Source organism: Staurois parvus, unplaced genomic scaffold (assembly GCF_062004578.1).
Source record: "Staurois parvus isolate SC_StPar_1 unplaced genomic scaffold, SC_StPar_1.0 ptg000832l, whole genome shotgun sequence".
Taxonomy (NCBI): Eukaryota; Metazoa; Chordata; class Amphibia; order Anura; family Ranidae; genus Staurois; species Staurois parvus.
This window is the reverse complement of record NW_028318628.1, coordinates 726,896-752,679: the sequence shown is the minus strand read 5'-3', so window position 1 is coordinate 752,679 and position 25,784 is coordinate 726,896. Positions and strand designations below refer to the sequence as shown.

At 42.8% G+C, this 25,784-nt stretch overlaps 1 protein-coding gene across 2 annotated transcripts in view; it reads right to left on the bottom strand.

Annotated features, from left to right (window-relative positions):
- Window positions 1-25,784, bottom strand: part of LOC149443754 (mucosa-associated lymphoid tissue lymphoma translocation protein 1-like) — a 131,623-nt gene that overhangs the window by 43,420 nt on the left and 62,419 nt on the right. For both annotated transcript variants that reach the window (XM_089655274.1, XM_089655275.1), the window contains exons 2-7: window positions 18,367-18,465; window positions 13,838-13,956; window positions 10,253-10,406; window positions 6,393-6,571; window positions 2,527-2,623; window positions 843-890 (exon numbers count right to left, since the gene is read on the bottom strand). In XM_089655274.1, coding sequence (XP_089511400.1) covers window positions 843-890; window positions 2,527-2,623; window positions 6,393-6,571; window positions 10,253-10,406; window positions 13,838-13,956; window positions 18,367-18,376 — 607 coding nt within the window. In that variant the 5' untranslated portion in view covers window positions 18,377-18,465. The remainder of the gene's footprint in view (window positions 1-842; window positions 891-2,526; window positions 2,624-6,392; window positions 6,572-10,252; window positions 10,407-13,837; window positions 13,957-18,366; window positions 18,466-25,784) is intronic.

Genomic DNA, 25,784 nt, shown 5'->3' with positions numbered 1-25,784 from the left:
AATGTGACTGAACTGATGTCCCCTGTGTAAATGGGCCCCTTAGAGAAAGTGTCTAGAAACCTTCCCAACTAGGACACAGACAGCAGCAAAACTCTGGTGGAGGTTTCAACACTTTTACACCCTTCTACAAAGGAGTGATTCCCCTCATTTCCTGTCTCCATAAGCACTGTCATTGCAATAAGTGGGAGAAATTCTTCCCAAAAGGAAAAAAAAATGACAGTAAAATCCTGACAGAGGCCTTTAAGTGTTACTAAACCCCGGACCCTGCATTCACTATATCTTGTCTCCCACAGTACACAGATCATGGAAATGCAATTATTTTAGTAAAAATAAACTGCTAAATACCTTTTCTCATCAGCAGTTAGAGCAGTCTTGTGACTTCTATTAGTGTCCAACCGAGCACATGTTAAAGTTTGTATGAGGAGTTTTCATTCTGTTCTAGGAGGATGCAAGACCCCTGACCTCTGTCTGGACAGTGCTGATTGGCCCTGTACTGATCACATGCACTCTCCCAAAGAAATAAAAACTATCTAGCCATACACACTGAACTGAGCATCCTAGAGCTTTGTATCATCAGCAGATGGACTGGTTACAGTAAGAGAAAGGGAAGGATCAGAGAAGACAGGGTCATACAGCCTTTTTTACACAATGCAGAGGATTAACCCCTTAGGTTCCACAGTGAGTATATCAAGCATGCTTTACTGCATATACAGACTGATTTTACTGTTGTGGGTTTAGTAACCGTTTAAACCTATTAAATCAAGAAAGTTCCAGCTCGAGGTACAACTTGCACAAATGCATAGTCTGTAACTCTTATGATCCCTGCAAAGCACATTCATTACCTGCTCTTAAAGAATTCAGCGGGGATTGCTGGAGAATAATGTCTTCCTCTGAAAAACAAAGACATTTTATTTTCAAGAATTCTGTGTTGGTCCTCACAGCTCATATACAGTATATCAATTGATGTTTTATTAAACAAAATGGAATTATAGGGTAGATTTACTAAAACGGGTGCACTCAAAATCTGCTGCAGCTGTGCATGGTAGCCAATTGGCTTCTAACTTCAGCTTGTTCAAGAAGGCCTCATGCACACAGGGTGTATTTGCAGCCACTTTTAGGGGTGCCAGGTGTTTTTTACCACTTCCAAATGGCCCTCCATGTTATCCTATGTATCCATGCACACATAGACTTTTAGAAGCTTTTAGTAGCAGTAGCGTTTACCAGCAGGAAAAAAAACCCAGGGCCAGTGCATCCAGGACCAGCAACATTTTAGCACTAGGTTCGTTTAGCGCTTGAATGTTAATTCACTTTAATGGCCAGAATAAATTATTATTCTGGCCAATTAAACGAATTAACGCCAAAGTGCTTGATGCTTGTAAACCTGCCTAAACGCTTGTAAATCATTCGACACTTTGACAAGCGTCAGGTGTTTTTTCTGCCAAAACGCTGCTGCCAAGAGGAGGAGTTTATTCACCACTGGGATTTTTATTTTTTTTTCTATATAAATTAAAAAGTCCAAAAATCTTGAAAAAAAGTTTTTCTTATAAAATTTTGCAAATAAATAATCTTTCTTTATAAATATTGGTCACAATTTATTCAGTTATCTTTTTAGTAAAAGCAGTACAATGTCACCATAGTGAGGGGTGATGAAGATTTTTTTTTTTTACACTGATTGCTTTTACACCCATAAAGGCTGTAAAAGCAATCATTTCTCCTTCTCTCTGGCAGCATTATTTCAGCCATTGAGAAATACTGTGTGATCTGTGATTGGTCACAGCTTGTCACATGGTCCAAGGCTGCTGTGAATTGCGTTGTACCATGTGACCTCTGTGATCATTCACAGATTTCACACATAGCAAGCAATGATGTCAGAAGTGACATCTTGCTTACTACTCTTCATGTGATCACTGATTGGCCAATCAGTGATCACATGATTGGGACCTCACACAGAGGTCCCTTACAACGATCGGTGTTCTCAGGACACAGCGGGCACCGGATTGCGGTGCTGCGCGCTCCCAGGAAGTGCGCACAAGCAGGGAAGCAGGGAGGACGTTTATAAATGCCCACCTGCCCCTGCACTGCTCTCATCGAGCCGTTTATATACATGGGCTGGATGGGAAGTGGTTAAAACATCCTGTGTTTGGAAGCTGACTGGTTTCTATGCAGACTTACACCAGATTTTGCACTCTCCAGATTTAGCCCTAGTTTACACTGAATGCAACTTTGAAATCACACTACTTCTTTTAAAGCAGCGCAATTTCAAAGCTACAGATCAGTGCGATTTGTACCTCCAATTTCACTGTGACTTGCAAATTCATTTACCAGAAGTCAATGCAAGCCGCAATGAAATCGGAAAAAAGTAGTGCAGGAACTATTTTTGAAATCACACTACTTCAAACTGCACTGAATAAGAGAGTGCCATAGAAATACATTAGATATGACTTCAGGTGAAATTACATGTTGCACCTGAAGTCGCATCGGTGTGAACCAGGGCTTAGCAAAACAACCTCCACCATGTATTTTTACCTATGTTTAGTTCTGCAGGTTCACTCCACCTTTCCCCATGGGCATTAGACACACAACACAAGTAGCTTCCACAATCTGTAGGTTTCATTGACTTGATCTAAAACAAAGCATACAAAATAAATTATTCTATTATACTAATTATTCTATTACAAAATTATTCATACCAATTATTATTTCTATTACACTCTGCTATTTAATGAAATACATTTTTTATGTGTTTCTGTTACCTTTTTCTTTAGTTTTTTAATGGAGCAAACAGTTCCCAGTAAAGCACAGTGGCTAGATGGTTAGCACTTCCGCCTGGATTTGTTGGTTTGAATCCCAAGCACGGCACCATCTGCCTGGAGTTTGCATGTTCTCCCTGTGCCTGCCTGGGTTTCCTCCCACACTCCAAAGACATGCTGGTAGGTTAACTGGATTCTGTCTAAATTGGCCCTAATATGTGTATGTATGAATGTAAGTTAGGAACTTTATAGATTGTGCACCCCTTGAGGGTTAGGGACTGATGTGAATGTACAACATATACGTAAAGCAAATTATAAATGTGCTCTGAAGTTTAAATGGCTTTGAAAAAAGCAGGTAATGTCTTTTTTTCTCCGGGGTTCCCAAAAGTTAAAGCGGAACTTCATTTGTATTTGAGCACCAGAAATGAAAACACTATTCATTTAATTTTTAATATTCCAAGCAAACTCATCCATTTTTCCATGTCTCCGCGCTTTATTCTGTTGAGAAATCACTTTGGAAAACACCCCCTAGCATTGCTCCATCTCCTCCCCCTCCTCCCCCTCCTCCCCTTCCCCAGATGAAGAATAAAATGCCCATGAAGACCCCTGGGATGTATGACATCATTTTGGCTTGGGCCAAAAATAAGGAAGTAACTTAAGAAAGGTTAAAAGAAAAAAAAAAGTTTAAAACATGTAAATGTAATAAATTTTCCTGTTTATTTACTAATGCTAGCAGCCAGGGCTGCCGTTAGAAACCACCGGGCCCCTTACAGCCATCCTGGCAGGGCCCCCCAAATGACAAGAGAAGCCAACCTAACAGGGCCCCCCACCCCACAAAAAAAAGTTTACTATGCTTCAGTTATGAACACCGTGAGTGATTGGTACTGATCACTCATTGTGTTCATTCACAAAAGGAAGGGGCTGGCAAATTACTGGAACCGATCCTCTGTATATCTGTCTGCAGTAGTTGAAAGCCAGCGGAAAGGGGGAGAGGAGGAGAAGAATAATCTAGCTTTCAACTGCTGCAGAGAGAGCCATACAGGGGATCAGTTCCAATAATTGCCCAGCCGCTCACCATCTCTGCCCATATCCGATTCACCCAGCCGCCTGGGCCCCCTTGCTGGCCGGGGCCCCATACAGGAGGACTGGTGGTACCATGGCCCTGCTAGCAGGATAAGGATTACACATAGTTAATGTTGATTGAGATAGTTTAGTTCTGCTTTAACAGTACAGAGAGTGAAATAAAACATGCAATTTGGCAATGTCTTTGTTTTGCTTCTTTATGGATTACAGACACACAGTTACTTCAGACCATTGTCACTGTTACAAGCACACAAGATCCTGTGATTTATGTTTTGGATTATGTTATTAAAAATGTTACCAAAGCCAACAAAAAATCAGCCAAAAATTAGAAGTACCTACAAAACTTAAAGGGCAACACCATTTTTGTGGGAAAAACTAGCCAATTAAAAAAATAATAATATATATCATATAGAATTATGACATATTGTAACTAAATGTTATTTAAAAATTACATTTCCTTTTCAATCTGCAGCGCTTTAATTTTCGGTACAATTCAGTGCAATATGGGAAACTGGAGGCCTTCTGTACCAGCGTCAATTTTGATGTCAAATTTAGATTTAGTTTTAGTCAGTCTTTTGACTAAAATGCCATTTTAGTTTTAGTCATATTTCAGTCATCTGAAAACTTTTTTTTTTGAGTCGTATTTTAGTCGATTAAAATCCACAGTACATTTTAGTCGACTAAAATTGAATGGGTTTAGTTAAACTGTAATGCATTATTTAAAGTGTTACTAAACCCACAACACTAAAATCAGTCTGTATATGCAGTAAAGCATGCTTGATATACTCACTGTGGAACCTAAGGGGTTAATCCTCTGCATTGTGTAAAAAAGGCTGTTTGACCCTCTCTTCTCTGATCCTTCCCTTTCTCTTACTGTACCCAATCCATCTGCTGATGGTACAAAGCTCTAGGATGCTCAGTTCAGTGTGTATGGCTAGATAGGTTTTATTTCTTTGGGAGAGTGCATGTGATCAGCACAGGGCCAATCAGCACTGTCCAGACATGCTTGTTATACTCACTGTGGAACCTAAGGGGTTAATCTTCTGCATTGTGTAAAAATGCTGTTTGATCCTGACTTCTCTGATCCTCCCTTTTTTCCAGTGTCCCCCTTTTAACTCCTGATAAGACATATTGTGTGGAGACACTGAACGTGCTCCGGCTGGTCTGTATTGCTAGAGAGGTTTTTTTTTTCTTGGGAGAATGCATGTGATCAGCACAGGGCCAATCAGCACTCAGAGGTCAGGGGTTCTGCATCCTCCTAGAGCAGAAAGAAAACTCCTCCTACAAGCTTAACCAGTGCTCTGCTGAACACTGATAGAAGTCACAAGACTGCTATATACTGCTGATCAGAAAAGGTATTTAGCAGTTTATAGTTACTAAAATAATTGCATTTCCATGTTCTGTGTACTTTGGGAGACCAGATAGAATGAATGCAGGGTCCTAGGTTTAGTAACACTTTAAGCATTTCTCTATAATTTCCAGTCTCATTATATACTCCTGGAGTAAAAGTCTAATAACATGTTATTATTTATGGTATTAAGGTTTGAACAAATTACAAAGACACAGATTTAGTCGTTATATAACGTTTGAGTAAAACCAATACGTCCATCCCTTACATTTTCGTTCCATTTTCATTTGTTGACGAAAATTGGAATTTTATTTTGTCATAGATTTCATCAACTGACTAAAATTCTAATTGACTTTGATTTCCTTTCATTTTTGTCACTGAAAACATGCCGTTGACAAAAATGATGACTAAATTATTTTCGTCAATTAAATTAACACAGTTGGTGTACAGAACTTCCCCAGAAATGCTTGAGTGATTGGCTGACTGACTTTTCCAAGAAGTCTGCACTGAGATGCAAGTCAGATTTTAGGCATCCTCTGCAACAAAAATTTCATTTTTAGTGAGACGCTATTAAAGGGTTAATCACTTCTAAAGGGATTCAGTCCCTGCAATTTTCCTCATTAGAACTCTGCAAGTGCATGAGCTGAACAATACTGAAAAAGTCACTCCCATTCATAAGCAGTAAAACACAGAGAAGAAAGAACTATTCCTTCAGAGCAGAAACAGATAGGAATCTGCAAAACTGTAAGTTTGTTCAAATCCTTGCATAGATCACCCAGAGGGAATTGTTTTTTTTCTCAACAAAAGTGCAGTTACTCTTTGACTCTGCTCCAAGATGGAAATAATATAAAATGTATAGAATAAATGACTGTCTAATGCATAAATGAAGAAAATGCTTACAGATAAAGCACTGGTGCCTTGTTTCATATACTTTAAACCAGTTACTCCCTTGCCACCATTTTTGTGATCTTAGAAGCAACTTTTCAAGCAAGACACTTCTAGCTCTGTCTTGTGCCACTACCTTATAAAATAAATAAATTATATATACATATACACACACACGCCAGTTGAAATGACAAAAGCCACAATGAATTGAGGTAGTCTGCAAATTGCTGTCTTTGCATTCTGTTGTATTAATGTTATGATATTATGTATAGTATAATATACAGTTTTTGGCAACAAGGAGTACAATTGAAAAACTGAAGTCTCACCATGATTTGCTTCTCCCTTCGATGAGGCAGGCAGAGCCCATTGTGGTACCACTGGTATTCAGGTGCTGGAGTTCCCAAAGAACTGCACTGGATCTTGGCAGGTTTTCGGAATTTCACATGTGCAGAAACTGGTTTGGTGACTATGATAGGCTCACCATTCCAGTCGTGGGGGAGGCAGCCTGAAATAAGAAGTAAAATAATAAATCAGATTTGCTCACCTGTAAACCATATGGAGAAAACATATGCATCTTACACATTGTTTAAACAAAATATTAAAAATTAATTTCTACATGTTTCTCTCTTAACTATTGTTTACATATTATTGCCTCCACTACTATCTTAGAGTTCCATTATTGCTCAACCAATAAACTAACATCTGCCATAACGTTTAGTAAAATGGCAACCAAAAAGATCTCATGTTTAGCAATGAGACATTTAACAGTTTACTACTGGGTTACTGCATTTTAGGTTTGGCTTTATTCTTTTTCCTACTCTATAACTCCATCTATCTAGAACAAGGAAAATACATGCATAGAAGAACAGGAAAAAAGGCTTACTCAGCAGAACACCATATATATGCTCGTTCTGTATACCTGGCAATGCTGGATATGGGCACTGATCCTTATCGGTTCATTATTCAATATTATTTATATTAGAAACATAATTTATGTTTAATAAAGTGGGGAAAATAATTATTTGATCCCCCGCAGATTTTGTAAGTTTGCCCGCTTACAAAGAAATGAAGGGTCTATAAATTTTTATCATAGGTGTATTTTAAATGATAAAGAGAGAATATCAAAAATACCTAAAATTCAGAAATAAACATGATACAATGCTAAAAGTTTGAGTTGCAGTTCAGTGAGTAAAATACACTCTATTGCCAAAAGTATTGCCTTTCTATAAATTCTGTTTCAGTGAAATATGTAATGTCCTGCTCTGGTATGCCTTTCACACATTCATAGTCTGTAATGTCACATCAATATACACTATACTGCCAGAAGTATTGGAACGCCTGCCTTTACACGCACATGAACTTTAATGGCATCCCAGTCAGTCCCTAGGGTTCAATATTGAGTTGGCCCACCTTTTACAGCTATAACAACTTCAACTCTTCTGGGAAGGCTGTCCACAAGGTTTAGGAGTGTGTTTATAGGACTGTTTGACCATTCTTCCAGAAGCGCATTTGTACGGTCAGGTACTGATGTTGGACGAGAAGGCCTGGCTCTTGGTCCCTGCTCCAGTTCATCCCAAAGGTGTTCTACTGAGTTGAGGTCAGGCCAATCAAGTTCCTCTATCCCAAACTCGCTCATCCATATCTTTATGGCCCTTGCTTTGTGCACTGGTGTGTAGTCATGTTGGAGCAGGAAGGGGCCATCCCCAAACTGTTCCCACAAGGAACAGTTATGCTTGGTATGCTGACTCCTTAAGAGTTCCCTTCACTGGAACTAAAGGGCCAAACCCATCCCCTGAAAAACAACCCCACACCATAATCCCCCCTCCACCAAACTTTACACTTGGCACAATGCAGTCAGGCAAGTACCGTTCTCCTGACAACTGCCAAACCCAGACACGTTCATCAGATTGCCAGACAGAGAAGCGTGATTCGTTACTCCAGAGAACACATCTCCACTGCTCTAGAGTCCAGTGGCGGTGTGCATTACACCAAGGCATCCGACGCTTTGCATTGCACTTGGTGATGTAAGGCTTGGATGCAGCTGCTCGGCCATGGAAACCCATTCTATGAAGCTTTCTATGCATTGTTGTTGTGCTAATCTGAAGGCCACACAAAGTTTGGAGGTCTTTAACTATTGACTCTGCAGACAGTTGTCACAGTGCCACGCTTTATTTCACTGAACTCCTGAGAACGACCCATTCTTTCACAAATGTTTGTAGAAGCAGTCTGCATGCCTAGGTGCTTGATTTTATACACCTGTGGTCATGGAGGTGATATGAACACCTGAATCCAATGATTTGGAGGGGTGTCCCAATACTTTTGGATATATAGTGCAAGTATTTGATCTCCAAGCAAAACATGACTTAGTACTTGGTGGAGAAACCCTTGTTGGCAAGCACAGGTAAGACGTTTCTTGTAGTTGGTTACCAGGTTTGTAATAAAAGATGTTATAGTGAGCGCGACTTAGATGAAAAAGTGTATAAATATGTATACACAACAACGCTACTGAGCAGCTGATACACCGAAAAGGTAACCAAATGAAAACCTCCAATCAAACGTATATGTCAAATAGAATGGTGCAGCGCTAAATAATAGAGCACAGTTTATACACACAATATATGCACATGCGTGATATCACTCTGATGGTGATCCATAAATACAAAAGTTCAATATAATAGTGCGGATCATGGAGAGATCCTAATTCCAGGTGAGTGGACGTCCTGATCCAAGGTGTGATGATAAGTGTGAACCACACAAATAGGTGAAAAACGCACTCACCAGATGTGCGTTTAATATACGCAATATGTAATCCTGCGTCACCAGGCCAGTCCACTCTTCATAACAGATCTTCTCTAAATCCTTAAGGTTTCTTGGCTGTCACTTGGCAACTCAAAGTTTCAGCTCCCTCCATAAATTTTCTAATAGGATTAAAGTCTGGAGACTGGCTAGGCCACGCCATAACCTTAATGTGCTTCTTCTTGAGCCACGTCTTCGTTGCCTTGGCTGTATGTTTTGGGTCATTGTCATGCTGGAAAACCCATCCATGACCAATTTTCAGTGTTCTGGCTGAGGAAAGAAGGTTCTCATCCAAATTTTACAATACATGGCCCTGTACATTGGCTCCTCAATGTGGCAAAGTTAGCCTGTACCTTTATCAAAGAAACAGCCCAACCTCTGTGCTTGACTGTAGGGATGGTGTTGTTATGGTCATAGTCAGCATTTTTCTTCCTCCAACACGGCGAATCAAGTTAATGTCAAAGAGCTTAATTGTGGTCTCATCTGACCACAGCACTTTTTCCTAATCCTTCTTTGAATCATTTAGATGTTTATTGGCAAACTTCAGACGGGCCTGTACACGTGCTTTCTTGAGGAGGGGGACCTAGCAGGTGCTGCAGGATTTCAATCCATGTTGGTGTATTGTGTTATCAATGGTTTGTTGGGTGACTGTGGTCCCAACTGCCTTGATATAATTCACAAGCTCCTCCTGTGTAGTTCTGGGCTGATCCCTCACTTTTCTCATGACCATCCTTTTCCCATGAGGTGAAATCTTGCATGGAGCGCCAGACCACGGGTAATTGATGGTTATTTTGTATTTCTCCTATTTACAAATAATCGCTCCAACGGTTGTCTCCTTCTCACCAAGCTTCTTGATGATGTTCTTGTAGCCCATTCCAGCCTTGTGCAGGTCCACAATCTTGTCCCTGACATCCTCTCACAACTCTTTGGTCTTGCCAATGGTGGTGCACAAGAAAGTGATTCTGTGGACAGGTGTCTTTAATACACATAACGAGTTGTTGTTAGGAGCACCTTCTTAAATTCACAGGACTAATCTGTGCACCACATAGGCACATCTGTGTACCACATGGACCAGTCTGTGGGAGCCAGAATTATTGTTGGTTGGTAGGGGATCAAATACTTATTTTAGTCACTGAACTGAAAATCAACTTATAACATTTGTATAATGTGTTTTTTCTGGATTTTGGTTGATATTCTGTCTCTATCATTTAAACAAACACCTATGATAAAAATTATAGACCCTTCATTTCCTTGTATGTGGGCAAACTTACAAAATTTGCAAATAATTATTTTCCCCACTGTATACCTGCAGATGCATTTCTAATCTAAGGTTGGAGGCGTATCTCTGTGTGTGCAAATCCAGCTGTTTCTACAATCATATAATTCTTACCCTCGGGAATGTTTCTTAACACTTTTACTTTCACCCAATGACTGAACAAGAAGTGGTGCTGGTCATTTATACGACAGATGTACAGCTGTGTTTGTCTGGCCTCGATGTGCAGATCAGGCAGGATGGCCCCTGGAATTTCTTTTGACTCTCTGGACTGATGATAGGAAGAATTCATGTTACTGGAAGCAACAAAACTTTAAATATAATGAAAGCAAATTTTTGTATAGGCCTAAAAAGGAGCTACAGTCCTTTAGATCTACCAAAACTATGTAGCAAAAGCTCTAACTAAACAATCTACTACATTTGCACCCAGTTAGGTACTACATAGTTATTGGTAGAGCTAAACAAAATTATACAGTCAGATTTGCAGGTAAATACCCAGCTCTAATCATTAAATGGTTTTTAGTTTGGGTGCTGCCTAAAGCAGACAGTTTGAAGTTTGTTCTTGTTTGCTTACTTGCCCTAGAATCATAAGATCTCATGCACACAGAGCTTAACCACTTGACCTCCACAAGGTTTTAACCCCTTCATGACCAGGCCAATTTTTTCTATTTGGCACTGTGCAACTGTAATTGGCAACTGTAATTGGCAACTGCGCAGTCATGCAACACTGTACGCAAATTAATTTTTTTACACAAATAGAGATTTCTTTTGGGGGTATTTGATCACTACGGGGTTTTTAATTTCTTGCTACATAAATGAAAAAAGACCAAAAATTTGGAAAAAAACCCTGATATTTTCTACTTTCTATTATAAAACATATCCAATAAATTTAGGCCAAACTGTATTCTGCTACATGTCTTTGGTAAATAAAATGCCAATAAGTGCATATTAATTGGTTTGTGTGAAAGTTAAAGCATCTACAAACAATGGTATATAGATCTGAAAATTGATCAATTCTGATGTACTGAAAGCCTCATCTCATTTCTTGAGGCCCTTAAAATGCCAGGACAGTATAAATAACCCCAAATGACCCCTTTTGGGAAATTAGACAGTCTGAGGTATTTATTAAGAGGCATAGTAAGTTTTTTGAAGTACCAATTTTTTGTCACAATTATTTTGAAAATTAAGAAATTAAAATTTGTTTTCACATTTTTTTTTAAAGGTTAAAAAGTATAGAGGAGTTAAAATGTAACTAAACCCACAGCGGTAAATCCAGTCTGTATATGCAGTCAAGCATGCTTGTTATACTTACTGTGGAACCTAAGGGGTTAATCCTCTGCATTGTGTTCGATCCTGGCTTCTCTGATCCTCCCCTTCTTCCATTGTCCCCAACTCATCTCCTGATAACACAGAGTATCTGGAACCACTCTGCACATGCCCATTTTAGTGTGTATGTGCTAGAAAGGTTTTTTCCTTTGGGAGGGTGATCAGCACAGGGCCAATCAGCACTGTGCAGACAGAGGGTCAGGGGTTATGTAGGCAGTCACAGGAGAATGAAAACTCCTTCTACAAGCTTTAACCAGTGCTCAGTTGGATACTGGTAGAAGTCACAAGACTGCTGTATACTGCTGATGAGAAGAGGTATTTAGCAGTTTATATTTACTAAACTAATTGCATTTCCATATTCTGTGTACTGTGGGAGATCAGATATAGTGAAAGCAGGGTCTTGGGTTTACTAACACTTTAAGTGTCTTTTTTTCAGCCTATAAAAGCATCTCTATGTAAGTCTATGTGCCCATGCACACATATGCGTTTACAAGCATATAAGAAAAGTTTACAAGCAGAGAAAAAGAGTTAATGAGAAGAGCAGAAAAAACACTATATGCACCTAAGCATGTCTAAACTTGCATAAACGCTAGATGTGTAAAGCATATGCATGTTAATGCATTCCAATGGCCCAAAAAATGAACAGAATGCATGTATGCTCAAATGCCATATGCACCTAAACGCACATTAAACCTCATTTTTCTGCCAGCATTTCTCGCATTCAGATGGGCTTTTACAGACACCCCATGTGCATGAGGCCTAATGTGATTGGTTGCAATGAACAACAGGGACATTATCTGTGCAAACTTCAATAAAACAGCACTATCTGTGGCGCTTCAGCCACTTTAAGCAATTAGTGGCGAATAGCTGCTTGTAGACGCCTTCACCCATTCATGTCTAAGGGGATAATAGGGCTTCCCTCTCTGCCTAGTGTACTCCCCCGCCCCCTTCCACTACTGCCTATTAATCCCTTTGCCTCCTGCTTTGAAGTAGCCATCCCCATCATCCCCTAACCCCCCAGTTCCCTGTCACCCCTGTTAATTCCCCTAGATTGACTTGTATCACAGTCGCCAGGCACTGGACTCTGATGAACCCATGTCTTGACCTACTCACAACCATGTATATGGATTTATGAGATTATATGTGATAGGAGAACCTCAGGATTTGCACCCTATTTCAAAGACAAAAATTGAATGATGACCTATATCCTGGCCCTCTTATGTTGGAATCGTTCAAACATATGATAACTAGTCTTCTTATTTCTTTTTTTTCTATTTATATTGTATTTTGGGACTGAGCCACACTTTGTCTACACATACAGTGCCTGCCTACAACTTGTATTGCCACTATTGATGTTTGATGTACCAAATGTGCCTTATATTGTTTTCTCATGATATATTCACAATGCTTTGTACTAAAATAAACATTATAAATGAAGAAAGGTAAAACAAATTACATGGAACTAACATTTTAAATGCAATATATCTCCCAAAAAGTCTACACAAAAAGTGCCTGTATGTACCTTCATTAGTCAGTATAATATCTTCAGTGAACCATGGAACAGCCTATCTCCCATCTTCCAAGTTGGAGTCCCACCCTACCCACAGTGGCCCCCTATCTATTGGCTGCTGTAGTGCACACAATCCCTGTAGTGTCTCTCATGCATTTTAGTGGTGAATCAAGAGGGGAATTAGGTGAGTAATTGGGGGGGGGGGGGGGCAGCTGCTGCACAGAGAGGGTGTTTTACCTTCATGCATAGAATGCATGATGGTAAAAAAACTTTAAGCTTTTACAACCTCTTTAATTAGCTCCACTTTTACATCTGGTGCATTCAATGCGACACAATGTAAAAGTGGTTCATTTTAGAACTATTTGAATTTGGTGCACAAATTGCTGTCAGAGCTAAACGTGTCATAAATGCTTAATGAATTTGGTTGCAACACATTAACAAGAGGGATTAATGCCAGAAAAGTGGTATACCCCAAATAGGTTCTGAGTCACTAGGGAGGATGGGCCACAGTTCCAACTTGGAGGATCGTGGGCAGTATGTTCTTGAATCCAGGGCAAAAACATGTAGAAAGGATGTATTGCTGACAATTAAAGTCGGTAAATTCCCCCAGTGTATTAAGGTGGAAAACTTGCTTAACAATGCATGGCTTACAGATGAATAAAACTGTGAATAACCCAAAGCAGCTAACCAGCAGAGAAAGAGGGTGATTTATAGTAACACATTTTCTCTGCAGTGGAAATGTAGGTTCTTTCAGACAAGCTTTGCAAAAAAAGGAAGTGACTCTTCAAACATGTTTGCTCCATGAGGTCAGCATTCTATTAATAAGCACTGTGGATTACTTATGCAAGTAAATCTGTTACTATTACCTCTGACTGCACAAACCACTGATAACAGAGCTTTGTGGGACCTTGGGCCCGACAGCGTAGGGTGAGGGGAAATTCCGGGGGAACACAGGCACACACAGGTTGCTCTGTGATTCGGATTTCTACAAATAAAGGAAGAGGCATATTATTTCCATTGGCAAACATATGTAACAAGCCCATCACAGGCACAAAAAACACATATTTATGCACCAAAATATACCAGTGTTTTTTACATTCAACAACCTATGTAAAAGCGGAATTCCAGGTATTAATATTTTTGCAGAGTTAGATTGGTTCAGCTTGGACCAATGTAAGTATGCATGTTCCATACCTGCATGATCCCTGTCAAAGCTGGAAATCGCTGTAGTAAACACCACAACTACAGTGATCACCACTAGTACCATTCATTTACTCATTGAATGCAAAGCATTCTCTGATTGGATAAGGTGGAGGTCATGACATCACTGCCCTGCCTCGGGAAACAGAAAGCAATATAAAACAGACAGATTTCTAACTCATTCCCCATGCCATCCAAAACTAAAATAAAATATTGGCTTTAGATACACTTTTGCATACTTTAACATATACTGAATAATTATCCTTAAAATTCTGTAAATAGCTATATGATTTCCTCCTTTATGACCAAAGGGTTTTGAAGCCTGAATGCCCAACCCAAATTTAGCAGTATCAGTATGTGTTGATTAACTTGACAGTAAAGCTAGCCATACACAGATACACTATATTGCCAAAAGTATTGAAACACCCCTCCACATCATTGGATGCAAGTGTTACAATCACCTCCATGGCCACAGATGTATAAAATTAAGCACCTAGGCATGCAGACTGCTTCTACAAACATTTGTAAAAGAATGGGTCACTGTCAGGAGCTCAGTGAATTCAAGCGTGGTACTGTGATAGGTCGCCACCTGTGCAATAAGTCCATCCATGAAATTTCCTTGCTACTAAATATTCCACAATCAACTGTTAGTGGTATTATAACAAAGTGGGAGCAACTGGGAACAACAGCAACTCGGCCACGAAGTGGTAGGCCACGTAAAATGACAGAACGGGGTCAGTGCATGCTGAAGCGCACATTGTGCAGAAATTGCCAACTGTCTGCAGAGTCAAAATTATTTTGGATTAAGGTATTTATTGGTACTTAGTAGGTGCTAGCAGCTTTGTTAGGACCATCTAAGCGCAGGGGCTTTTTTTCACTATGTCTGCAGAGTCAATAGCTAAAAACCACCAAACTTTGTGTGGCCTTCACATTAGCACAACAACAGTGCGTAGAGAGCTTCATGGAATAGGTTTCCATGTCCAAGCAGCTGCATCCAAACCTTACATCACCAAGTGCAATGCAGCGAGTCGGATACAATGGTCTAAAGCACACTGCCACTGGACTCTAGAGCAGTAGAGACATGCTCTCTGGAGTGATGAATCACGCTTCTCTTTCTGGCAATCTGATGGACGTGTCTGGGTTTGGCGAGAGAACGGTACTTGCCTGACTGCATTGTGCCAAGTGTAAAGTTTGGTGGAGGAGCTGGTCATTGCCCCTTAGTTCCAGTGAAGGGAACTCTTATGGCATCAGCATACCAAGACATTTTGGACAATTTCATGCTCCCAACTTTGTGGGAACAGTTTGGGGATGGCCCCTTCCTGTTCCAATATGGCTGTGCACGAGTGCACAAAGCAAGGTCCATAAAGACATGGATAAGTGAGTTTGGGGTGGAGGAACGTGACTGGCCTGCACAGAGTCCTGACCTCAACTCAATAAAACACCTTTGGGATGAAGTAGAGTGGAGACTGCGAGCCAGGCCCTCTCGTTCAACCTCAGTGCCTGACCTCACAAATGCGCTTCTGGAAGAATGGTCAAACATTCCCATAGACACACTCCTAAACCTTGTGGACAGCCTTCCCAGAAGAGTTGAAGCTTTTATAGCTGCAAAGGGTGGGCCAACTCAATATTGAACCCTACAGACTAAGACTGGGATGCCTTTAAAGTTCATGTGCGTGTAAAGGCAGGCTTCCCAATACTTTAGGCAATATAGTGTACATTCCTCTTGTTCAGCCCTGCTTTAGGGAGCGATTGAATGTTTATGTGACCTGTGACCCAAAATTTCAGTGGCAGAGCTATCCCTAAGCTTGTTCTAGTTTATGTGAATTGATAGTTAAAGGGAGAAGATTAGTGAGGAGGAGAACTCTTGAATTTATTAGGACAATCATTAGCAGTCAGGAGTTGTTTTCTTTTTTTTTTTAGCTATGTGATTGCTCCTTCCAAGAGCTGGCATTAGTGATAACAACATAATGTTGTCAGCCAATCCTGCCAAATTTATTTTTACCAAAAATAAACTATAAACTGTGGTAATAGTTTACTTTTATTCTTACCCGTATGTCGCTGTACTTTCGGTGGTTGTACCGGAGTAATACCTGCAGCTGCAGGCATCACCCTGGTACTGTTTTTTTGGAGCTGATGGTTGGCTCTCTTGTACAAGCAATAGTAGCAGCCATTAGTTGCTCAATTTCTTGTGCAAGCAGTGGGAGGGGATGTCACCCCCCTCCCGCCACTCTCTTGGGATCTCCTATCCCACCAGGAATCCAAAGTGACCAGCCGGCATGTCCGCTGGCTGGCTGGACAGCCGAACAAAGCCAGAATTGGCCTTGATCGGCTCTCCTTTATGGTAAACTGACCTGACATCATTACCACTTTACGTGGAAACTTTCGGCTTCATTTTTAAAAATCTGAAACCATTCAAAACCAAAAATTTTGGTGTTTTGAATGCTTTCAAGTACAGAGCAGGGATAAAATAAAAACACCTGTCACGTGTCTATTGTGGTCACAGGGGATGTTTACAATCCTTGTAACAGCAATAAAAGTTATTGAAAAAATTTAAAGTGACAGTGTAAAAATTATTTTAAAACATTAATATTTAAAAGAAAAACTTAAAGTGCCTTCGTCTCCCTGTGCTTGCAAGCAAAGACACTCATTGTTGTACCGCTCGCCAGCCCTGCAAACAAGCTGCCTTTTTCCACAGCCAAATATTTCATACTTTGTCTCATTAGTCCAGAGCACTGCTGCCATTTTCTGCACCTCAGTTCCTATGTTTGCATGCATAGTTGAGTCGTTTAGCCTTGTTTCCATGTCCTATGTACGAAAACACAGGAACTGGGGTGCAAAAATAAAAAACAGGTGCTCTGGACTGCGGAGTCAAAATTTCAAATATTTGGCTGTAGCAAAAGGCAGTTTGTTCAGAAAGGGCTGGAGAGCGGTAAAATAATGAGTGTCTGCAGATGGAGGTTCCTTGCAAATTTGGGGCTGCATTTCTGCAAATGGAGTTGGAAATTTGGTAAGGATCAATGGTGTCCTCAATACTGAGAGATATAGGCAGATACTTATCTATCATGCCATACCATCAAGGAGGCATGACCCAAAACATACAGCCAATGTCATTAAGAACTATCTTCAGTGAAAGAAGAATAAGGAGTGATGGTTTGGTCCCCACAGAGCCCTGATCTCAACACCATGGAGTCTGCCTGGGACTACATGAAGAGACAAATGGATTTGCGGCAGCCTACATCCACAGGAGATCTGTGGTTAGTTCTCTAAGACGTTTTGAACAACCTACCTGCCAAGCTTCTTCAAAAACCGAGTGCAAGTGTACCTAGACGAACTGAAGAATGGATGCTGTTTTGAAGGCAAATGGTGGTCACGCCAAATATTGATTTGATTTGGATTTCTCTTTTGTTCATTTACTCTCCATTGTGTTATTTGATAAAAATAGACTATTAGCACTTTTATGTCTAAAAGCCTTCTTAATTTACAGGAGTCTTCATGAGGGGGGATTCTCAGCTAGGCACACCCTTCTGCTTGCATGCCTGAGCTATGTACAGATGGATTCCAGGAAGTAAGTTCTACACAAACTATTTTCCCTTACTCAAGATTGCTGTAGCCAAAAATGCTAGTAGGGTGTTTTTAAGCCCCGTTCACACAGGTGCAAATTGTCATGTGATTTGTCACACCCTATTGTCGGCAATGGAACCATTCAAATCCAGCGGAGTTGCACCAATTTTGAAAATAGTTCCTACACTATTGGCGATTTCAGGTGCGGCTTGCATTGACATCTGTGCATGAAGTCGCACAGATGTCAGGCAAGCCACATATGAAATCGCTATGGGTCCGAAGTTCAAAGTAGTACGATTTCAATGTTGCATTTGGTGTGAAGCGTGCCTAAAAGTGGTTTCTCAGTAAAATAAAGAATGGAGACATGGATGGATAGGTGAGTTTGCTTTGAATATTAAAAACTATTAACTGACTAATTGTTTTTAGTTTGTGGTTCTCAGATGCAGTCTAGTTTCACTTTAACACTTAAATTATTTTTGTTTTGACAAAAGCTTAATTTTCCTTATAACAATGAAACAGGGAGACTGATACACATTAAAAATGGGACAATCAAAATTTATTATATAATACTTTAAACCAAACTAATTTGTTGCTGCAAATTCATGAAAAAAGTGCACTAAATTGCTATTCCTACCTTTCAGCATGATTACTCATCTGCTGGACCTGTGGACATGTGGAAGTCATCACAGAGAGGACATTGCACGACCTTACTCCATCCTATTCTTCTAGCCAGCTGGAGACAAAGAAAGAACACGAATATTCAAGTCAGTTGATAAATATGGTAAAAAAAAAACATTGTTACAGAACAGATCTACAGCACATTCATTTTTGAAAGGTTTTTGAAACCCCCGTTTATTTCCTTTAGAAACCTGGAAACATCTTGGCTGGATGGTTTATGTTGGTAACCTTGTAAGCAGGTTGGAAAGTGCTAGTGAGCTGCTGCCAGGCAGGGATGGATGGATTATCTCATTTTCCCAGTCTCTGTTTTTGGTGGGCTGCTGCTGGGCTCTGCTCCCCTCCCTCTGCATATACAATCCAGAAGGAGCTCCGCTCAGAGGGGGTCAAGCCAAGTGGGAGAAAGGACAGGCTGACAGCTGATATGTAACCCCATCCTCCAGCACACTACCAGCCACAGAGGGGCTTTGCTTATCCCTGCTTCAGCTATCTTCTCTTACATCTCTCCTCACTGGAGATTGCCTGCCTGAGGAGCCTTCCAACATGCCTGGGGCTGCTGAACCTTCTGGTCCTACAAAACACAGCCTGCTGCACGATAAGGAAAGACACTGACAGCCAGCAAGATATAGGAGAGTGCTTCTGTTCCTGATTCCAGCAAAGCTGCTACAAACCTGTGTCCTGGAGTCTTCCACATGTAGGGGGATTGCTGGGACTGGCAGTTCTCCCAAATTATGTCAGTCATAGACTTTTTCCTAAGCAGGTATGCCGGGCAGTACACACAGCTGTAGTTAGCGACTAGAGATGTTAGAGAAAGACTGCATTGATGTTCATGATGTCCTGTTATCTCACGTTATTCCAGTAAAGGTTTTGAAACATTGCCATACCTGGTCTGAAGTTACCTAAAGGGGTGCATGGTGGTAATAGCATATAGAAGAACAGGGCTGTGATGCACACCGAGGTGACGTGGTGACAAGCCATTGCTAGGGGCAACAAGCAAAGGAAAGGATGTTATGACAGCCAGACCAAGTGGTAATGGCAGGGGTGACGGGTCTCAGGTATAGTGAGGGGAGGGTTCATAATCTACCTTCCAAGCGGTCAGTAATGGGGACTGGACCTGCATGACAGATACCTTATGGTCCTAGGCATATGGTACTGAAGAGTTAATTATGCGTGTGCATGGGTTCTACGCTGGTTTCTGGCAGGACCTGCTCTGTCACTGGGAGTTGGGTGGCGGAGTCTAGCTGGATTTGTGGAATGGGTCACTGCAATGTGGTGTCTTCTTCAAAATATCGCATCCTAAGCAGGTGTATATATTGTGGGAGCAGGAGGCACCTGTACACAGCAAAGACAGCGAAAGGCCCCTTGCGCACTGGGTGAGTCCCAATGAGCCCCATCCATAAGCTCAATATCCAAAATCTAACCAATATATTTGTTTTGTGTGGGTGCTGAATCAAAGACTAACAAGTTCAGAATTCCTGATTGTAGTTTATCGATCTGCACCCCAATGCAGCAGTTATGAAGCTCAAAAAGAAGACTTAATCATCTTTCTCTATTTTCTCATAAAAATTAGGAATTCAGAAAGGTCCCCTCATAGAGACTATGGAATATGGAAAGAAACTGAACTGATAACAGATGAACTTAGCCTTCAGACAAAATAAGGTGCATGCTAATATAGAATATACATAGTACAGAAGCAGAGTTTTCATATGATATGATAGACAGCATGCCCACTCCTTAAACAACACCAAAAGTCAAACGTTAGTGCGAAGTGCAATAACCCATAGCAAACCAATCTTTTTTTACTGACGTGAGATCACTAAAATGTGAATTCTGAGGACTAGTTGACTACTGCACTTTGCTATTTGAATAAGCCTGCTTATTTCCCTAATGTGCAGCAAATAGATAATTTTCACTGCTGATTGCTACTTTCAATGACTTCAGAGTTTCAAATAATAATTTATTCTAACTGTGGAAATGCTGTAAGAAGTCAGCAATAAAATTGTTGCAACATTAGTTGCTATGTCAGCCAATGTTATGAAAAGTAAACCATCAAGTGTCGTGCGAAGTAATACTTTGCACATTGGCACTACAAGATATACAGTATGTACTTATGATAACCACACTGTCATAGCCTAAGAAGGGTACATGTTCCCCCATACCTGGAAGTACTGGATATTTCCAAGTACTATAGCTGGGAGCAAAGGGAAGGCAAGTACTAGTAAAATAGGTGAGCTGTAATGATCTGTTACTTTGCCCACAGTGAGCAAAGTGACAGGTTTACTTTAGGTTATTTCATTTTCATTGCCATTTGAACATCATAAAAAAGGAGACACGGTAGCTCAAGCTAAAATCTAAATTTGCCTGTCACACTGTTACACAAGTACTGTCAGTGGATTAGCTTGGCACAACTGCACTTGGATTGTCAGGTACTAGAACACCTGCTGGTGGCAGTGTGGTCTCCAGACTTGAATGGTGTAGTTCCAGTGTCTACCAGTGGCTGTCTCCAAGCAGTCAGCAGGTCCCAGCAAGTAATCACCACTTGATGCTGGCTGCTGGGGGGCTATTTAGCTTTACACCAGGAGTCACATAGTGTCACAGTGTCACACAGTACACAATGCCACTGTTTGCCTTTGTACTCTGAATCTGTTAACCTGGCCATACACTTACGTGTATATTTCTTAGGTTCATCCTGATGGCTGAACAAAAAAAATCTACAAGGATTCCTCCATCCACGCTAACAGTGAGGATGAACAAACCCCCTGCTGGTCCATTGTATTCTGAAAGCCACCTGCAGCCACTGTCAGAGTACCCGAACAGTGCTTGTATCAGATTTTCATACTACTATCCTCTGTTCCCAAATCTCATTTCTTTACCCCTCTGCTCCACCCCAAAACTTGCACATCTCCCCCTCATTGCTATCATCTCCCTACTACTGCTCTCATCACCCCCCAAAATGCCTCTTCTACTCCTCATTTTCCTCTCCTCCATTCCCAAAATCCATTCACTATATCCCTCTGCTCCTCCTAAACATTTGTATATTGTGTCCTCACTGCTTCCTTCGCCCCTCTATGGCACCCACCACCTCCTCCTATTACTCCGCTCTCCCACTGACCCGAACACCTCCACTAGGAGTTTCTCACGCTCCTGCACATCCCGCTCCCATGCCACCTTTCTCACCCTTCTCCTCCTCCTAGCCGCGGGAGACATCTCCCCGAATCCTGGCCCTCCACCACCTCCCTCACCCGCACAACACCCTCCCGCCTCCATGTCCTACCGCAACCTAGTATCTGTCCCCCTGCTCCCTAAAATCTCCCCCCCGGTTTCATGTGCACTCCTGAACGCCCGATCGGTGTGCAACAAGCTTACCGCCATCCACGACCTCTTTGTTTCCCGCTCCCTCAACCTCCTGGCGATCACGGAAACCTGGATCCAGCCCACTGACTCTACCTCCCCTGCTGCACTCTCCTATGGAGGTCTCACCTGGACCCACTCACCCAGACCTAACAGTCGTAAAGGTGGTGGGGTTGGTCTGCTCCTGTCACCGCAGAGCACCTTCCGAGTCCTCCCAAACCCCCCCTCCCTATCCTTCTCCTCCTTCGAGGCCCACTGCGTCCGACTATTCTCCCCAACCCCCCTGAAGATTGCTGTGATATACCGGCCTCCTGGATCCATACCCCGCTTCCTGGAAGACTTCTCCTCCTGGCTACCCTTCTTCCTCTCCTCGGAGCTACCCACCATCATTCTTGGGGATTTCAACATCCCTGTCAACCTTGACAACCCGGACACAGCCCGTCTCCTCCACTTAACCTCCTCCTTTGCACTTGCACAGTGCATACAATCCACCACCCACTCCGACGGTAATATCCTTGATCTTGTCTTCTCCAACCGCTGCGCTCCCCACAACCTCACTAACACCCCCTTCCCTCTCTCTGACCACAACCTGATCACCTTCTCTATCTCCTTGTCCTCCAACGCCTACCCCTCCAAATGTCTGTCAGGGCAGGAGCTGAGGAACGGACAGGCAGGCCTAACAATGTAACGCACTGGCTGACGACAACCACCACCCACAGACCAAAGTCCCTCAGGGCGCGGAGTCTAAGTCCCAGGCTGCCCTTCACCAGGGCCCCTGATGGTGGGGATGGACTTGACGCAGCCAGGAACCAGGTCGCGGCCCCCGAGACACCTCAGCTGCGGTAATGGCCGCCGCCAATGGCGTGTAGCTGGTGGAAGAGACAAAAGAGTAGTCAGACAAGCCGGGGTCAACAACAACAGGACAGAACAGTACAGGACAGCAGACGAGAATCACAGGTCACGAGCCGGGTTCAGCAACAGAGGGTCAGATCAAAGGAGAATACAAAGAATAGTCAAGACAAGCCGAATCAGATACCAGGAGAGTCACGAGAGTCAGAACAGAGTAACAGCAACACAAAGACACAAGACACAAGTGCAAAGAGCATGTGCGGGCCACAGGCTTATATGTCATCAGCCACACCCCTCTGGAGGATGGACCACAGAAACCTGAAGGCATAAAAGGGCTCCCATCATGCACAGCAGAATCCAAGATGGACACCAGCACATGAAGTAACATAACCACAGGAAAAAGGTAGGACCTTGACAGTACCTCCCCCTCAAGGACCCCTCCCCCTCCGCGGCTCAACAAAAGGTTTCTGAGGAAAGCGGGTATGAAAAGCGCGGAGGAGGGCAGGAGCATGGACATCCGCGGAAGGAACCCAGGAACGCTCCTCGGGACCATAACCGCGCCAATGAACCAGGAACTGTAATTGACCGCGCACCAATCGAGAGTCCAGGATCCGGCTCACCTCATACTCCTCATGACCGTCAACCCGGACAGGACGGGGCCGAGGAAGAGAGGTAGTGAAGCGATTGCAGATCAGAGGTTTCAACAGGGAAACATGAAAGATATTGGAGATCAGCATCCCAGACGGAAGGGCAAGTGCATAGGCCACCGGATTCACTTTGCGGAGAATGCGGAAAGGACCGACAAAACGGGGAGCCAGTTTGGGTGTGGGCACCCGAAGATTGAGGTTGCGAGTAGACAACCACACCCGATCGCCGACCTGGTATGAAGGAGCGGGCAACCGTCTGCGATCAGCCTGGAACTTCTGGCGCTGAGCTGAGTCCCTCAAGGCCCTCTGGATCTGCCCCCAAGAAGAACGCAGGGCAGCAAGATGGTTCTCCACAGCCGGAATGTCCTGTGGTGAGAATCTCTCAGGTAATACCGCGGGTTGAAACCCATAGTTGGCCATGAAGGGAGACATCCCGGTGGAGGAGTTGACCGCCGAGTTCCTGGCAAACTCTGCCCACGGCAGGAGATCGGCCCAATCATCCTGATGGTCTGAAATATAACACCGAAGGAATTGTTCTAAGGCCTGATTGGAACGCTCCGCAGCCCCATTGGACTGCGGGTGGTAGGCTGATGAAAAGGAGAGACTAATACCCAACTGGGAGCAGAAGGCACGCCAGAATCTGGACACGAACTGACTCCCGCGGTCTGAGACAATCACCTTAGGTAACCCATGCAGGCGAAAAATCTCCCTGGAAAAGACCGTGGCCAGTTCCTGCGCTGTGGGTAATTTCCTGAGTGGAATGCAATGGCACATCTTGGAAAACCGATCGACGATCATGAGGATGACCGTATGACCCCGAGACACCGGGAGGTCTACAATAAAGTCCATCCCTAGATGTGACCAAGGACGCTCCCCATTGGGAATGGGTTGCAGAAGACCCAAAGGGAGATGCCGTGGAGACTTATTCTGGGCACAGATCGAACATGCCGCTACATAAGAGGCAATGTCGGCACGGAGGGTTGGCCACCAGAATAAGCGAGAGACGACCCAACACAGCTGGTTCTTCCCTGGATGCCCGGCAGTTTTGGCGTTATGGTAGGTACGCAGCAGGCGGGTGCGCAATCCCTCGGGTACGAAACATCTACCCTCCGGCCTCCCGGGAGGAGCATCAGTTTGAGCCGCCAAAATCTGCTCCCCAAGGAGAGAGGTCAGACTGGTGCGAATGGCAGCCAGGATCTGATCTGGAGGTATAAGTGAGATTGGCTCAGAGTCCTCCCTGGACAACTCAGAGTATTGCCGTGATAACTAGAGATGAGCGAATCGAAGCATCCGAAGTGGAATTCGAGTCGAATATCGGAAAAATTTCGATTCGTGCCGAATCCGAAAAACAGCCTAATTCGGACGCGCGAATCGAAATTTTTCCGAAAATGGCGGCTGACATGTGCGGCGACGGAGCGGGGATGTCGGGGAAGGCGCGCAGACAAGGCGCGCTGCCCCATAATGCATTCCTCAACGACATGTGATCGCATCAGCCAATCAGCAGCCAGCCAGCCAGCACTGTGTAATGGTCGAGGTATATATAGCGGCCATTTTGGAAATCTTCATTTGCCTGCAGTCATTGAACAGAGGCAGACCGCTCTGTACTAGGGACAGGGACAGAGTTAGGGCCACAGAAACGAGAATTGGGGACAGAGAGAAGTTACTTAGGGACAGAGAACCATTACTCAGGGACACAGACTTGTTAATGAGGGCCACAGAATCGTTATTTAGGGACAAAGAAACGCTAGTTAGGGCCACAGAATTCATACTCAGGGACAGACAGAATTGTTACTCAGTGCCAGAGAATTGTTACTTAGGGCCACAGAAACGTTATTAGGGCCACAGAATTTTTACTCAGGGACAGACAGAATTGTTACTGAGTGCCAGAGAATTGTTACTCAGGGACAGACAGAATTGTTACTGAGTGCCAGAGAATTCTTAGGGCCACAGAATTCATTCTCAGGGACAGACAGAATTGTTACTCAGGGACAGACAGAATTGTTACTGAGTGCCAGAGAATTGTTACTCAGGGACAGACAGAATTGTTACTGAGTGCCAGAGAATTGTTACTCAGGGACAGACAGAATTGTTACTGAGTGCCAGAGAATTGTTACTCAGGGACAGACAGAATTGTTACTGAGTGCCAGAGAATTGTTACTCAGGGACAGACAGAATTGTTACTGAGTGCCAGAGAATTGTTACTCGCACAGACACAAAATTGTTACTTGCACAGACACAGAATTGTTACTCGCACAGACACAGAATTGTTACTCAGGGCCACAGAATTCATACTCAGGGATAGACAGAATTGTTACTGAGTGCCAGAGAATTGTTACTCAGGGACAGACAGAATTGTTACTGAGTGCCAGAGAATTGTTACTCAGGGACAGACAGAATTGTTACTGAGTGCCAGAGAATTGTTACTCGCACAGACACAAAATTGTTACTTGCACAGACACAGAATTGTTACTCGCACAGACACAGAATTGTTACTCAGGGCCACAGAATTCATACTCAGGGACAGACAGAA